This window comes from Lissotriton helveticus, chromosome 7 (assembly GCF_964261635.1).
Source record: "Lissotriton helveticus chromosome 7, aLisHel1.1, whole genome shotgun sequence".
Taxonomy (NCBI): domain Eukaryota; kingdom Metazoa; phylum Chordata; class Amphibia; order Caudata; family Salamandridae; genus Lissotriton; species Lissotriton helveticus.
In genome coordinates, this window is record NC_136068.1 from 1,646,007,861 (window position 1) to 1,646,025,422 (window position 17,562).

Genomic DNA, 17,562 nt, shown 5'->3' on the forward strand with positions numbered 1-17,562 from the left:
ACACACCATGTACACTGATTTACACATTAAAATTATTTATAGTCAATGTGATGTAAAGCGCTCCGACGCTAATTGGTGTTGAGTAGCACTATAAAGAAATAAAACAAAATAATGTTATGTAAATAGTTGTGCACTGTGACAGATCAAGACATCTGACATGCTTTATAGTGCATGCATACCTCATTTACAGGGACCGAACATAGTCAGAACCATGGTCTCTTAAGTACCTGTGAAGTAATACCAAGCTGTGATGTGAGCCTTTGTTTCCCCTCCACTGCGTTTGCATCTAGGTGTGAAGATCCAGATAGCTCCTAGCTAGGATACGGGGACAAAATGAGACCTGGAGGCCCCGTAACGTCAGGCTTTAGGGGCCGAGTTGGAATCTGGTAACCCCCCCCCCCCCCCTCCTCCCCTTGCTGCTCGTTAGGAACTTCTTGGCAGGGTAGGTGGAGTCTACCTGTGAAAATAGTTAATCTACCTGCGTGACCCCTCGACTTGTGCCGTGATTCTTTGGCTGAAAAACACTGAAATTAGCTCTATCCTAGGTGCTGGTGAACCTACTACTTTCACCTGAAATATTAGGTATTTTGCAAAAAGCTATCGTTACGCTCTGATCTGCTAACAAAGTGAAACTTGTTAATTATACGCTGTATTTGCACAGCCTAATAATACCTGCAAAAAATGATGACGCACTCAGTGGTACATAACGTTTATTTACTTAAGCTACACAGAAGTTATGCGACGATTTACACCGTCAGAAACAGCATTAGATCTAAGCAGCTTTCTCGGGTGACACTAACTTATGAGCCAACACTGAAGACTGCATCATCAGCAACGGCTTCAGCACAAACATGAGTTACTAAGGGTGATTCACTTTCTCGCAGACACATTAGACACAACATAGCTTCTACTGAATCAGACGGTCGGATTAGTGAATCTGCAGACAAGGAACTAATCAATCAACTCTGTTTGCACTACAGGCTGCATATCTAACGTGGAAGCGAGACCTTCGTAGACACAATGACATTTGAAGACAGTACAGATACTCTGTAAATAATTACATACCCAGTAACGGGGAGGTCTTCGGGCACTTCGGCAGCTCCTGCTCTCCAATGCTGGGTTTCAGGATCAGGCTTAGATTGGCATAGACATCTCCAGGGTGAGAAGAGTTCAGGTGGGCACCAACTGCAGAACCCGCTGCGGAAGGGGGACCTCCTTTGTACAGAATTCCAAAGAAGTAGGACATCCTTTTCCGGTAACCTTCCCGGTACAGGAAGGCCATGACCACGAGCTGGACACACAGAAACATCAGCAAGTAGCGCCCTTTGGCAAAGCCCATTTTCACTTGAAACGCGTGGATGTCTGGTGCGGAGACAGTGCGAGCGACCCTGAGAAGGCAGTCTCAGAGAAGGCGGACACAATCCGAGTGTTGGAAGATATATATATTTTTAAAGCCGCTTCTGTAAGAGCACCGAACACTGGGAGCATCGAAGAAAGGGGGAGAGGAGGGAAGCAACCCTAGATATCGCTAGATTCGCGGAGCACAAAGGCGGGGGTTCTGAAAATCCAAGGCACTTTGTCTTTGAGCGGTCAGGTAGGAGTTCCGGCGAGATACACTGGAAGGGCATTCCTCATAGCTTGCTTCAATGCACAGAATCTTCAAAGTGGATTTCTTCGCAGATTAAATGAAGTTTAAATGCAGCAGATGTTCCAGCCTGTAGAAAGAAAAAACATTTACACCAAATTATGATTGTCGGGAGCTTTGTCCGGTGTGTCACAGTAGTAAACGTACAGGAAAGCATAGTTTGCCAGCCTACAAGATCCAAATGGAAAGCAGTAACTTAAAGGATATTAATGTTTCGGGGACAATGGTAGATTTAGAACTCGGAATACAAAGGTCGCGGAAAGCACATGTGCACACACTCTGCTTTCAACATTGCCCCCAATCAAAACTAGCGTTCGCTTCTGGACTGACATCAATGATGAAAACACAAGGCACTCAATTTGAGTCTTAAAAACATATGATCCGTTCAATCACTACCTGTACATATCGTGAAGAGCATCGTAACATTTTGATTCACACAGCTAAGCGTCGAACTGTCCATGGGTTTACCTTCATTCCACGGAGCGGTTCGGTCACACTAGGATAAAGCGAGTTCGAAGCTTGAAGTCGGAGGCGCTCCTGCGCCTTCGCTAGTATATGCCTACCCAAAGCAGGACCCGTCTGCAGCAACAAGTGCGCCGCGGTTCGCCAGCGAAACAGCCTCCTGCCACATTCATCACGGGATTGTGCCCGATTACACAAACCGGTTCAACAGGAAAACCAATACATTAACTACGAGCGGCACAACGCCTCCCTCTCACCACCCTCCCCACCCCCCGTGTCTTTATGCTAAATGCGCACGAACGGACGGAACTAAACATTATCTTGTCGAAGTGCAAGAAAATTAATTTTACCTTTAACATTTGAAATCTTTTATAGCGGTGTGATTGTTACACATGTTTCAGTGATGAAACACGGCAAACACTTCACAAAAACAATTGTTACGTCCTTGCCCCGTGGCACTGAATTTTGGGTAGCAACATGGAACCTTTTTGCCACACCCAGCTAAACGATGTAGGCAAGACCTAAACATTATAAAGTGTTACAAAAGAAATTAAAAACAAAAAAGGGACTGTAGTGATTGCATATTTCTTTAAGGGTTATTGGAATTGTATTATGTAATAGAATCTTGTTCGTGGTGTTCTGCAGACTGTGGAATGTCATGTTTTATTATTATACTGGTTACCTATTTGATCAGCTGCATGCACTTTTATCTTCTGTACTTCAAGACTAATAAATATACAATTCTACTTCTCAGAAGTCGACTTATTTACGAAGGAGGTCACTTCAGATTTGACGACGAGCATGGGCACAGCGTTATTCTACAATACGATTTTACTAATTATCACCAAACTTTCAATCGTGAAAGTTTGGTGATAATTAGTAAAATCGTATTGTAGAATAACGCTGTGCCCAAGTAGATTTGATGATTTTGTGCGTTTGTATTATTTTCTTATTTGTTCCTTTTAGTTTTATATAGAAGGGGGATGTGTAGTGATTGCATATTTCTTTAAGGGTTTTTGGAATTGTATTATGTAATAGAATCTTGTTCGTGGTGTTCTGCAGACTGTGGAATGTCATGTTTTATTATTATACTGGTTACCTATTTGATCAGCTGCATGCACTTTTATCTTCTGTACTTCAAGACTAATAAATATACAATTCTACTTCTCAGAAGTCGACTTATTTACGAAGGAGGTCACTTCAGGGACACATTAGGCCACCAGTCCTGGACACTGGAAGAGGTTCCTTTGCACAAGTAGAATAATGCTATGACTTACTGAGAGAGATGCGAGCCAATGGCTGAAGTGGGTGTGACCTACTGCCCTATGCAGTATGATGTGGTAGGCAGAAGCAAAATACGAATGGCACTCCAACAGCCCAACATATGAAGATGGTTGACTGAAAACCCTATCAAACTATGCATGTGCATTTTTTTTTATACAGTTTGGGGGAAAAACAAAAGAGCTGGGCTAACACCAGACAAAAAGACAATGATGCATTTACACAAGTTAAACGATGTGCAAAAGATCAATCATTCGAGACTGCAGCAATGTTATCGTTGTCAATGTATGGAGGTTGATCTTTTTTGTGATGCCAACTGAATAACGGAGGTCCTTCTCTGTGCCTGATGTAGAGCTACGGCTGCAAGCGATAACAAGAACTGGTCTTGAATTTCAGGATTTTTTAAATGTTGTATTATATTTATGATGTCTAATTGTCTGTTTCTGACTGAATTTTCAAATATTTCACAAGCTGCTCTGGGCAGGATGGTCTTACACTTACTGCAGCATGGAGAGGCACATGGCCCATAACAGGATCAAAGTGACCGGGTGAAACATGAGCTCATGTACTGAGGGAATCTAGTCAAACATTAACAACACCAGCAGCACACTCCCTACTTGCATGATGGTCTGTAAAGGTGGCAATACATACTACGGCCATTAGCCCTGCACATAATGATGGACTCCCTTAGGTCTCTCCAACTTGGAAAGCTCTTCAATCACTGAGTTAACATGTGACTAACCAAAAAAATAATAGCTACATCCATGTAAAGAGAATACCCTACATGACCCAAGATCAAGTGGGAGAAGTGTGGCTCACTGGTTAGAGGAGGCAGACCTGGAAGCAGAGGTCAGCCCGGGACCAGGGTTCAATTCCCGGCTCGGCGGGGTCTTGAGTCCTAAAATGCCCATGGACTCGACAATTCTCGCTCCGGTGCCTACTCGATTCTCGGGTTCACACTCTGCGACTCTGGGCAATAGCTTGCTTAATCTCCACAACGGCCCCTCGCGGCGGGATGCCTGGCTTTCACCTTGCGGATACCCCGCCGGGGTTATCTCACAGGGGAATACCAGGACGGGTCCCCTAAGCAAGCGCTTAGAAACCGCTCGGTGATTTGCGCTATATAAATTCCTGTACATTTACATTTACATCAAATACACCACAGGGATGTGTACAATGACGACCCAACGTCGCAAAGTATTCAGTTTTGAGCCAAGGGCTGTCAAACAAGCATTGGCATAGCCAATAGGTCTCGCCTTTGGGACCTTAGAAGTGTTTGTTTATCCAGCATAATATCCTTGGTGCAACACATCAACTGTTGCATGGCTAAACACTTATAAAGGTCCCAAAGGAGAGACCTATTGGCTATGCCTATGCTTGTTTTTTTAAAGACGTTTATCTGGGAGTAGAAGGTTATTTGGATTTGGTATAAGGAGAAAAATTGTTAGCATTACTGAAGATTCTAGGATGGAGAAACATCCAGACATGGTGTCTGTCATGTTTGCCAGATGTCTGCGAGGTTCTCCCAATCGCCACAGAGTAACCAATCCCCAGAGCACAGGTGAAAACTCCCAGTAACTCGCAAATCAAACGTTACCAGGGGTACACCTGCAGCCAGGCAGCACATCAACCATTAGTAGGGGAACAGCTCAGCCAGGCAGCACAGCCTGCTGAGGACACACATGGCCCCAAAATAATAACCGAATACAAGAGGAACACAGCAGAGGACATAAAGAGATCCCAACCAGGTCAGAACAGCGGCCTTTTAAAACTGGGAGACTGCAAAGGCAATGGCGCTGAGCAGTGATCACAGACAAACTGAATGCTTCTAAGAAGAGACCACAGAAGAGTAAAGATGTCATTCAACTGACCATGGAAGCAAAGGAGATCTAGCAGCAGATATCAAAGAAAGACTGATGAGCTCTGAATGGATTAACGCTCAAGGACTCGGAAGACAGACACTGCAAGGCTCTGAATGAACAAACACTTAAGGGCTTTGAATGGATATGCATTAAAGTCCTCTGAAAAAAGTAACTGTGAAAAAACGCTGAGCATGAACCAGAAAAATACGGGAGGGCTCAAAGCCCCGAACAGTGGGCCATGAAAAGGCTCTGTAAAGGCCACTGAGGACAGGTCAGACAAGCATTTACAATGCAGTGGTTTCGCCTTTTGAAAAGTTTGAGCTATTGGCATTGTAAATGACAAAATGTTTATTTATGTGTTGGTTTTGAAAATAAATAAATGGCATTGTCATTTACAATGCCAATCGCGTAATCTCTCGCAAATGCGAGACCTATTGCATTTGCACCCACAAAACACACACACACAGCGCAACACACAGAGCCACATGCACCCACACACACACAGAACCCCACACACACACACACAGACAGAACCCCACACACACACAGAACCCCCCCCCCACACACACACAGACAGAACACACACACAGAACCCCCCCCCACACACACAGACAGAACCCCCCCCCACACACATAGACAGAACCCCCACACACACACACATAGACAGAACCCACACACACACACACACACACTGACAGACAGACAGCCACCTTCCCTGTCATCCAGAGCAGAAATCTTGACTCTTACCATAGCTGTTCTCTACTTTCTGAGTACACATACTCACTCACCCGTGCAGGTGGGGCTATTAAATAGCTGTGCCTTTCCTCAACATATACGGACACGTTGATGTATAAGGCAACTGACCGATACAGCCTAGAAACATTCAAATGAAGCCATTTGATCGGTGAGTCATTGAGGGCTCTGGTGGGGGCTGTTAGATTAAATGAATGTAAATGAAAATGACGCAACTGGTTCTTATGTAAAGCGCTCTGACACCTTCGGGTAATGTTCGCGCTATATAAAATCGCATTAAATAAAAAAATAAAAATAAAATAAAAAGCCCTGTGGAAGGGTGATATTTCCTATTCTTCCTCTGACTTACCGGCGCCGTGGTGGGTAAGTCCGTGTCATGGCGGTCATACTGTGCGATAGTAAGGGTGTACCGCGCGGGACAACTTGCCCCACTGCCAAGGGTTCACCTACCCAGCACCAAACTCCCATGCATCTCACCTGAGTTTCCATCGAACCCTCAGCCCACACCGGCGCCCAGAGGCGCTGCCCTCTTTAGTTGGCGCTCTTGGCAAGACTATCCCTATATTCACCCAAAGATGAACTTTCGACCTGGAGATTTACAGAGAGCGACGGTGAATGAGCTGGTGGGTTGTGCGCCTGCGGCAGAGCTCAAGTGGAACGGAACCCACGGGTCCTATAACAACTTAGACTTTCATCCTTCGGAGGTGCATGCAATCTATACAATTGGTGTGCTTTCTACATCACAATTACGACACAAAGAGACACTGTTTGTATGTGCTCTTTTGTTGTGCAGTGGTCCACGGAGCTTCAGAATGCCAATGTGGTGCCTGCAGTCGGCATTTCACACACCCGACCATGAATATCACTTTGTATTCAAGCATCAGAGTTAGGAACAGGTAGGATTTGGATACTTTGCACGTTTCACTTGTTTTACTGTCCGTCCGTCCGTCTGTCTGTGTTTTTTTTTTGTTTTTAGTTGTGCATTTGTCTTTATTTATGGTACTCTACCTCTATGCGTGTGTCCCTGCCTATCCACAGTTATGGGTGTGAGTTTCTATTCATCTTTTATCCGCGTCAGCCCCTCTCTTAATCCTCAAAGCTCCTTCCAAGCCACTCTGAGGTCCTTGTATCGCGTCTTTAACAAACGCTCCGAGCAGATTCATTAACAGGGTCAAGGGTTAATGAAATCCAGCACAAAATGCAGACATATATGCCACAATTTAGGGTCACTCTTCTTTAAAGGTTGGAGGATGGTAAACCACAAACATGTTACGGAAATCAATTACAAGAGTCATGGGCGACAACGCACGTATGTGACATACATGTGCAGCCTTCAAACTCGAAAGAAGGCGCTAAATCCCAACTTCAGAGCCATTCTCAGCGAGTATGTAACACGAATCTATCATGTGTCCCGTCTCACTGTCCCTCCTACGCTCCCAGCATTGCGGGTTGTCAGATCCAGGCTGCGAGGGCTCCCCGCACAGCCCCTGTCCCTCGAGTGAATTAAACCGAGAGAAACCCCCTGTCTAAGGGCCGAAGCGCCGACATGACCCGTCATCAGGACAACGACGCCACGCTTGTAAAAATACTTGCTATTTTACTAAAAACGTACAACAAACAAGCCTTAAGCACGGACAGCAGGGGGGGCAAACGGACAGCGGGAGGGGGGCAGGTTAACGGCACGAACATAATAATGTCCTGACCTGTACAAACAAGCTACTGCCCGGCCGCCATCTTCAGAGAAACGACGAAAACAAACCTTGACGACAAAAAAAAAACCCCGCCCACAGCCGCATGACGTGGGCAAAAGCCTAAAATTCTCGGGAACGCCCCCGAATCTGCTCCGGCTATGACGGACAGATCTCTGTTCCAATGGCTAGCCTCCATTTATGGAGCTAGCCAATGGAACAGAGGGGCGGGACTACACACATACTCTAAACAAAAGTAGCTTTCGACAGGCGAAACCTAAAAAACACAAAATATCTCATTATAGAAACAGGAGTGACAGAAGGGTTTTGAGAAGCGACTAGAGAAACAGAAGCACTCAGTGGTGAAAATATCCAGGACGTAAGTAAGATATTCACAAGAACCTTTATTGACTTCAGAGCCTACAACGGTGTATTACAGAAAAGCAGATCTACACTAAAAAAGAACCCTCACACCACAGCAAAGCAGCTCTTTAAATAGAATATGGGACTCTACAATTCTAGGAGATTAACACATTAAAACACATCCTTCCACTTTAAATGGAAAAAGAAAAATACTAGTCAAAGAAACAGAACATGGAACACTACAACTGTTCTGGAAGGTTAACACGTTACAACATACGCTCAGTTAAACTAAGCGAAACACTGTAGGGCAGAGAGTAGGGTCTAGAAAATAATATAACATGCCAGAGAGACCAGGGGAACAATAACGAGCAGGCCAGAACATGGTGAAGGTGAGAATGCCAAGTAGTCTGCTTGGGAAGGGCAGGGACTCCTCAGGACAACTTCTGAACTCAGTGAAGAGACCACTTTAAAGCTCTCTGGTGCTAGTTTAACTCTTCAAGTCTTTCAAATCTATTTATCCCTTTGGGTCACTTTTTCATTAATCAGGAGCATCGTTAGATTTTCACATTAGCGGTCTCCTTCTACTCCAGGATAGGCCTCCCACATAAGCCCCACAGGATCAGGCACAAACACAGATTCCTGGCATTCCTTCGAGGAACTGTTTTTAAAGTCAGTGGGTCTGAGAATCCTCTCAGCGGAGCAGTAAGTCATTAGTCAGCAAGTCCTCCCTTATGCAATTCATAAATAATCGAACTTTTCAGGATAAGAGCTGGGTCAAAGGTTCAATCCCAGGGAGCCCAGAAGAGCGTCAAAGGATGGGAACAGAAGAGCTGGAGAAAGAAAGTGAGGCAGGAAATGGGGGATGAGTGAATGAGAAGGTGGCGGGAGAAACAGAGTACAATAGAGTGAGAGCTAAAAAGAGTGCAACAGAGATCAAAAGTGTGTGACAGAAAAAGTGCATGTGAGAACAGAAATATCACGAGAGTGAGTGTTTAGAAGGCAGAAAATGCAGAGAGCAGGAACTAAAGTGAGCTCAAAGAGGAAGAGATGGCGGTAAAACAAGGAGAGTCAGAGAAATGAGGTCAGACAGAGTGAGCCACAGAGAAAGGAGACAGAGGGGGCGGAGCGAGTGAGTGGCCGGGACATGTGGGCGAGGAGAGAGAGGGAGAGGGAGATGAAGTAGGGAGCAGGAGGTGAGCCCGCGAGTGGTGCACGCACGCGCGCTTGGGAGAGCAGTCTTCACTTTTCAAGCACTGCACTCATGCTTGTGGCATGCCACTGCTCGCTCCCACAAGGTGGATGCCACCACAAGCACAAGTGCAGTGCTTGAGAAGTGGAGACAGATGGCTAAAGGCCCTCCTAGAACATCGCATGCGCGCTGCCTAGGCGAGACCTAAAATTGAGTGGTACCAGAACAGTACTTGAGCAGTTGCTCCATGTAGTATCAACACCTCAAATCAACTCAAATTTAGGACAATAACAGACCTCAGTTGCAGGCCCCACTACCAATACTTGGGCAGGTTTAGGAATGAGCGAACTAGAGGATGGCATTTGTTAGCAACTTAAGATAAAACCAACAGTAAGGAGTTGCCAGTTAACGTCCAGCACAATTAAATAACCACATCGCCCCTTCCCCCTTGTGTTTGCTGGCATGCTCAACATACCACTACCTTCTTGCACAATGAACACTGGCCACACCCTCTTCATTGGCAATTGAAGTGCCAGTGTAAATTAGTTGGCACACTAGTCACCGCAGAAAGCTGTCCTTACCAAGTTTAAAAGGTAGTTTCTGCTGGAAGCACTTGCTTGTTATACTAAATGACAAACAAAAACAGATTGCTTGGGTAATTGCCTGGGACCTGCAGTCCAGACCAAAGGATACCAAATGCCCATTCAACAGTAATCTAAATCATCATCCAGTGATTTTGGCAGAAAGCCCCTTCACATTAAGAGCATTCTGCTTGGGTAAACTATGCTTAAAAGTGTGCATACAGTGTCATGCACTCAGCAACACTGACATGTTTAACTTTGAGGTATGCAACTGCAGATTGTGGGAGAGAGGATGCAGGGCAAGACCAATTTCTGTTACAAATTACATATAATCAAAAGAACTGGGTACCCAAGAGACATTTACTAAGGTATGTTTTCCAAAAGAGATCATCGATAGAGTTAAAATGTACATCCAGCCTCCATCCAATAAAATCTTCTACATCCTAACACCTTCTCTGGACTGTCATTTTGAGGTTCCGAAACCAGCCTGCAAAGCAGATCACACGCACCAACTTTTGAGTCGATATTTCGTGTAGTGATCTACAATCTAGACAACTTAGCTGTAGTTGTCAAAAAAGGGGCAATTTCTCTGCAGCCAACTTCTTCATGTATGGAAACTCATTACTAGCTATACACATTTAACATGAAAGTACAAAGTGTGCGCCCTCAAGACTATAAATTAAAATTGAAAAACAAATTGTAAAGACAGCAAGCACCTAAGTGGACAGCATCCTGAAAACATTTTGCTGGAGTCTGCTTCATATGTGGTTAATATACATATACGGACCGGTTAATAAGGGAGCCTGTCACTTCTCACGAGAGGGGGGGCAAAGTTAATCAAAAAGAAAAAACAATTGGTTCCTCAAAATCGTATTTAAGCTTTCTCCTAAGAAGGATGGCATGTTCAAGAATTACTGATATGCAGCATTAGTACGAGTTGTCTTAGATGGGTCCCTATGTGCACCCTAATCTCATAGTCTACACATTCAGCTTCAGTTGTGACGATTCGCTCCCTATAATGTGTTGGTGAAGCAGAAGGATGCAGGCGTGTCAGTGGCTTTCAGAACCTTTAGTTGTCTGTAAGGTTTTAAGCAAAAAGGCAGAGCATACTAAATGGAGCTACACTTCGAGTCCAACCACGGTAGACAGCAAGTTTCACCTTGAATCCGTAGTATTTTTCTTGGCTGCTTGTTCCTGTGGCTGATCAGGTTTGTGTGCTTCTTTGGTAGCAGCCTAGGCGAAAACACACATATGGTATGAACTGACTAACATACTCTTATTTGCGGTCATAAAGGGACAGCAATTTAATTGAACTACTTAGACCAAAGTATAAGCGGTTGATTTTGCCCAGTGTAAGGATCTGAGGCATTTTCTTCTTTCAAATTACAACACACGCTTCAAATTGTTGTAGGTCAGCTTACCCATAGGGGCTATATTTTTACATTAGCAGTTTTGTTCACCATCTAAGTTAACTCGGTTATCTGTATGGAAAATAAGTGACAAGACAATTCCATGAGTAACATCTTCCCTGCATTCAAAGCTTTCACTAGCTTAAAGTAAATGGAAGGAATATATTTAAAGTCTTATGCACTGTGCACAAAACGCACCAGGTGAAAGATCCACCATATCTGCAAAAACCGACACTTAACTACATCCCTACTAGACACTTCACTGAAGGTCTGCCCAGAGGGTCAACCAATTCCTTCGTGAGAATGAAACACAGTGAAAGATCTGGGTGGGCAAGGTCAGACTCTGGAGCAACCCAAGAGGTGATCCCAATCAAACGAGATTTAGAAAACTGCTGAAAAATGAAACTCTTCACAACAGCCTTCAATTCAGCTCATCAAAGAATACTTTATGTACTTGAAGAAAAGCAGACACGGTTTATCGATCCAACCCGCAGGGCCGTAACTTCCCTTTCTACCAATTAGGCTGCATTTCCCCTAATTCTTAGTGCTCTACAATGACTGAAAGGTAACACACCACTACACAAAAGACTCCAAATAGACATATACACAAACATGCACCAGGGCTCAGTTCAGACACGAATCACAAACATGCATCAGTGGTGTTAATTGTCTACTAGCTCAGTAATAGCAAGGTGTATCATGACAAGAGAACTTATGAGACAAACCGCAGGCAGCTGTATGTGGTAGTAGTCAATTCAGATAACCGCTTTAAAAAAAATAGATGAAAAAGTCCCATTTGGAACAGTTAGACCCCGAGTCAGGAGTGCACAGTAATCATTGTATGCAAAGACCCACTGGTAGCAGAGAGTATCAGGCACTCAATGTGAGATCTGTTGACCATGGTTTGTAATACACTGGTCATAAAGCACACTGGCAGGTATGATGCTGTTCCCTCCAGGCAGAAGTGCATGCAGCGCAACATACCCACAGCCCCAGTGGCAGCAGAGAATACGAGGCACACAATGTCAGATATGCAGGGGCTAGTTCCTAATAAGCCAGTGAGGCCAATATGCATCAAATACCGTGCCTGTCAAATGCTACAACTTGCACTGAATAATGACACAATCTGAACAGCAACCAACGCCCAGAACCGTAGCATTTTAGGAACCCATTTACGGCTGCTATGGTGAGGCAGTGACATGTGCTTCAAGCACTAACTGTCAGACAGAGTGTTCTGGCAGTTCGAGTGGTGGTTATAGGGCCCTTTATACTATTGTATACAGTATACCTCTCTATTAAATGTATATGCAAAAGCTTGAGCGTTTTTGGAGCTACTTAGAATTTAAAAGCAGAGAGTTTATTAAAGGTTTCAAATGTTTTTGCAAGGAAGTTATAATTACGGTTGTAAAATAGAAAGTACCAATAATTTTTTTTTTTTAAATAAACAAAAATAAAATAAATCTCACTTGTACCACTTTTTGGATGAAGGCATGGCAATGTTTCTTTAAATGTAGATAACATGTTACCATACAGGCGTCAAAAGGAGGACACAGCAAATAAAACAAAAAATAAAGTACTACAAGTGATAACTAAAATATTATGAGATTAACGGAGAATCACATAACTAAATAGATGGTCTTTGAGAAAGTAACATAATCTTAATACAATACTCTTATGACAATAATCTGGCAACTACACTTTGCCACAGGAATATAAGATACGAACATATGCAGACACATACTCTTATTCAAGCAGGGAACTCAAGCAAACTTACGTCAGGGGTATATATATATATATATATATATATATATATATATATATATATATATATATATATATATATATATATATCCACACACTTTTTTTTATTCAGGTAAGAATGTAGGAGGGAAACAACATAAGACACCTGCAGAGAGATCAACTTGAGTTTCACATTCTTCATGTGATGTATGATTAGTCCCTGCAGTCATTTCGATTTCCATTGTAAGGTGAAACTTATTTTGACGTTATCCCTACAAAAAAACTACAAAATATAACAAGCAATCACAGCATTGCAGCACACTTCTGATTCAGAAAATCTATCATTGGTAAGCAGGAAGGATACAAATGCTCACGTTACCCGTAAATAGTAAACAAAGCTCGTAGAGGCAACACAGTAATGCATTATCCTGCAGAAGTTGGCTTAGACCCTAATTCACTAATATGTTATTATTTCTGTAGTTGTACTGGCGGCTTACATTATTACTAAAACAATTTTCAGAGTGGGAGTCCTGACATCAATGTTACATCACTGAAGTCATAAGGACTGTAAAAACCCAAGTGACACACAGAGAACAAGAGCAGCAAATGAGCTGTGTCTGTTCAGCAGTGAGAGTTGCAGGTTCAATATGTAGCTGGTAGAGTTTTGGAACACACTGTCAATGATATTACTAAAACATGGTGTGGTAGCAGACTGTAATTTGCAAACAGGACATTGACATTACAACAGCCACTACATTTGCACAGAAAATTATATAGTGCACAATGCATTGAAATCGGATTTCTGTGAACATTTATCATTTGCGCATCACTAAGAAAAGTGGCTTGATCCTATTAAAATCTTTGTTTCCATCACACTTCAGAATGACAGAAAAACGTGCATCCTGTGCTTTAACTGCGGCTATATTTTAAATATTTGCACAGTTCAGTTACAAGTATTCAAATAATGTGTGTTAGAAAACAAACGACAGCCTGCAGCCTTTCCTTTCACACTCCTTGCGCCTTATCAAGACTGTCAAATAGATCCAGGCCCAGTTCTAGCGGGTGGGCGAGTGGGCCAGGACCACCCAAACATGAGCCTGGCTTACCCAAACAAGAGCCTTGGCTCTCACAGTGAGGGCTTGAAGGCAGGTGCGCAACGGCATTGGGCTCAAACCTCAAAGGGCTGTGTGTGCGTGCGCCTGGGCTGAGACAGCTTCCCAGGCTCAAACACACACTTTTTGAGATTATCGCAGCCGCACCTGAGTCCTTCACAGGTCTTTAAAAGACCATTTACATGTTAACGAGGCTTTGCTTATTTTCTCACCCCTTCATCTCCACATGGGGAAAGGCGACAAATCCTTTCTTTGACATGAATAACCTTTGCCTACTGTTCTGCTGTGTAGATATTTCTTTTTCTATGCAGCGCAGGAGAAAAAAAGTTTGTTTATTCCTATTCACCTTTCCTGACCCCTGAGCTGCTCATCACATCAGGCTTTAACACAAAGTTTGACTAATGGAGTAGTAAGTAAGAGAATGTGTTACTATTTGTTTTTCTTTAAAAAAAAATTAAAAAATCTGCACAGGCCCAGCAGGACACACTTTGTGTGCGCTTCATTTAAACAGTTTTTATCATTATCATGGCTGATACAGGACAACAATATGACAATACAAAATGTCCAGATAATGCTGGTGGATAATGATCCTGCAGGAGAGCAATCATTTGCATGTTAGTAGTTTTGAAATGCATATGAACTATATTGTATGTGGATGCTCAGTGGGTTACTGTCTTTGTCACAGAGATCCTAACATAGGACAGTGACCAATGAACTGTCACCAAAGATCTGCATACAAACATGAATGGTATAGTAAGAACCTCGCTTTTTTTTGTTTTGTGATATAGTCAGAACTTCCTCGGTCTTTCATTATTCTAATGTTGCTAAAATGAGTATGTTTGGGCAGATATACATTTTTATCAGTAAAGCTCACCCCTATGGAATACTCTTTAAATCCTAAGGTTGTGTTTCCCCCAGACCAAACCCTTTTAAAATATAAAGCCCACCAGTATGGATGCCATGTGATTCCTACACCTTGTAATCCTCGTTGGCTAATGTGACATTCCCTGTAGACTGATTTACATACTTGTATGATTCATTGTCTCTGTATAATGTGTGCATGGTGTAAAGTACTGACACACACTACACTGATATGAGTAGCACTATACAACAAATAAAATGCATATGAGAGAGGGGCTACGTAAAGATGAGGGGCACTGTTGGAGGGTGGCAGTGAAGGAATCCCAGGAGGAGGTAGTGGGAGGGGCTATGGAGCGATGAGGGGCACTGTTAGAGGGTGCCAGTGAGGGAATCCGAGGAAGAGGTCATGGGATGGAGGGGGGAGCTAGGGAGACATGAGGGTCACTGGTGGAGGGTGGCAGTGAGGGAATCCGAGTAGGAGGTCATAAGGGGAGGGGCTATATGGAGATGAGGGGCACTTGTGGCATGTGGCAGTGAGGGAATTCTAAGAGGAGGTCAATGGGGGGCCATGGAAGGATGAGGGGCACTGTTGGATGGTGGTAGTAAAGGTATTTACGGAGAAAGAGGTTATTGGTGCGGCGCCAAAAAAAGACTTTTGCATCAGCGCTGAAGCCGGCCCCGTCATGGCCCTGCTGTTTTTGTTTATTTAATTAGCAGACGTGTCTTAAAGGCTACTGTGGAACATACTTTAAAGTGTGTGCTAATTATATTTACTGCTATATTCAATGTTTTAAGTTTGAAGGTGATTTTACTAATGTTTTTACCAGAAAAAATGAAAGTGGAGCCCGATATGGTCAGCTGTGAGATAAGGTGCACTGTAGAGGAGTAGTGGACAATCAAGCCTGTAAGGGAGTGTGTTGCAGACTCCAGGGTCAGGTGGAGGTAGTAATGAAGAGGGATTCTCCCTGAAGGACCGCACAGAGGGAGCCCGTGAAGTGTCACTTGCCTGATATTCCCACCTCAGAAACCTCCACTTCCATTCAAAGTAATATTACATGGAAAAATACTTTCTGAGAGAGATAATATTTAGAAAGAGATTTAGAAAAGAGTGTTTTACTTGGCCTTGTAAGACTAAGAATAGATAAAGAAGGGCCCTGAAGCAGGCCTCCCTAGACATATATGCGACAAATCGAGCCCACCCAAATAAAAATTCCTGGAGCCAGGCCTGAATAGCTTGCTTTAAAAAAAACTTTACTTTAGAGAAAAGGAAGCACTAATGTCCATGTTAAAAAAATCGCAGCAATTTGACAGAAGACTTAGCTTTCCATTTACACCAACGGCAAATTTAACAAGATTAAAAAAATGTAAAAACCTCTTTATTACTCATTCACCATCGTAACTCCAGCATGCTCCTTTTGGGGTTCAGCAGCACTCCGTGCCGACACTTCCAGGGCCTATGATGCTGGCTTACATTCCCCCTCCCATTCTTCCACATCCAGGTTCAAGAGTAAACTGTAATCCGGACTTTCTCTTGTAATTCTAGAGTAAACCAGACGTACTAACAATAGAAAGTCACACCTATCCACAAGCCCTACCTTTGCGATTTGTGGTATTTGAAAAATAATCTCACAGCCAAGTCACAAATGTAGGTCCCCCCAATACTTTGTCTTCAACTGCTGTCCGAGAGGAACAAAACATGAGACGGCACTTTAGGAAAGCGTGAGGTCCCCAAGATGTAGACTTAAATGGCCTCTCGTTTCCAGGGCACTTAAAGAGCCGGCCCTGAAGCAAGACCTACCCTAAAGCGGGCGTAAATCACGTCCATCCGTGCCCAGTCCTGCCACGAAGGGATGAGGGAGCCCGGACACAACGCGCAGCTCGTTGGACTGCATTGTAGTCCACACTCACCGCGCTGGTGGGAGTCCCGGGCAGGGGGACGTTCCTGTGGCAGCGGACAAATAGTTAAGGATGGAGCCGCACGGTAAGTCTAACCTCAAAGCCAAGATGCGCAGGGCATCAGCCGGTACAGGGCGGGGCGTCGGCCCGTTCCCCAGAGTGAGACAGTGGAAGAGATGATGCGCGTCCGAAAAAATGTATGGTCCGAGTGGATCTCGGTGGCGAACAGCGCCTCATGCGCTGCTGCTGGGCGGAGACCAATCAGGCTACGGCCGCTTTGGTTACAAGGTTACTCACCGATCTAGCTTCGCTTCACGAGGGTCATCAGGATCTTCCAGCTCCCTCGGACCCGTGCGCCAACTCACTGACCTCAAAAACCAAATCCATCCTTTGAAAAGAAAGGTCCGCCTGCTCACAACAGATAGAGGCGACCAGCAACGCAAACTCTTCGCAGGGGGCACGGTCGCCCCTCTGAAAGCCAGCCATGACCAATGAATAAGAAGCAGACATTTACTAAGCCAATCACAAGCCCCCGTATTTTTTCTGACGAGCAATATCCAATGGACATTCGGAAGAACTCTTATAACCAATAAATGCTCCCCCCAAAACATGGTCATCGGGATGACGGACTTTCCTTACGGTAAAAATACGTTTCCTGGGTCCTGGCTGTTACCCTGTTATTCGAGAGAACCGTTAGAGTAGAATTGTAACAACGTATTT

General features: G+C 44.0%; 1 protein-coding gene across 7 annotated transcripts in view; it reads right to left on the bottom strand.

The window, feature by feature from the left end:
- The window catches only part of LOC144770635 (beta-1,4-galactosyltransferase 3-like), a 182,243-nt gene extending 164,928 nt beyond the window's left edge, over positions 1–17,315 (bottom strand). The window contains exons 1-2 of one of the 7 annotated variants that reach the window (XM_078655326.1): positions 17,140–17,315; positions 1,066–1,715 (exon numbers count right to left, since the gene is read on the bottom strand). In XM_078655326.1, the coding sequence (XP_078511452.1) occupies positions 1,066–1,339 (274 nt within the window). In that variant the 5' untranslated portion in view covers positions 1,340–1,715; positions 17,140–17,315. Of the gene's footprint in view, positions 1–1,065; positions 1,716–2,113; positions 2,304–16,541; positions 17,021–17,139 lie in introns of those variants that run through there. The other 6 variants (XM_078655325.1, XM_078655328.1, XM_078655330.1 and 3 more) reach the window with 6 other exon arrangements.
- Between the last annotated feature and the right edge of the window lie 247 nt (positions 17,316–17,562).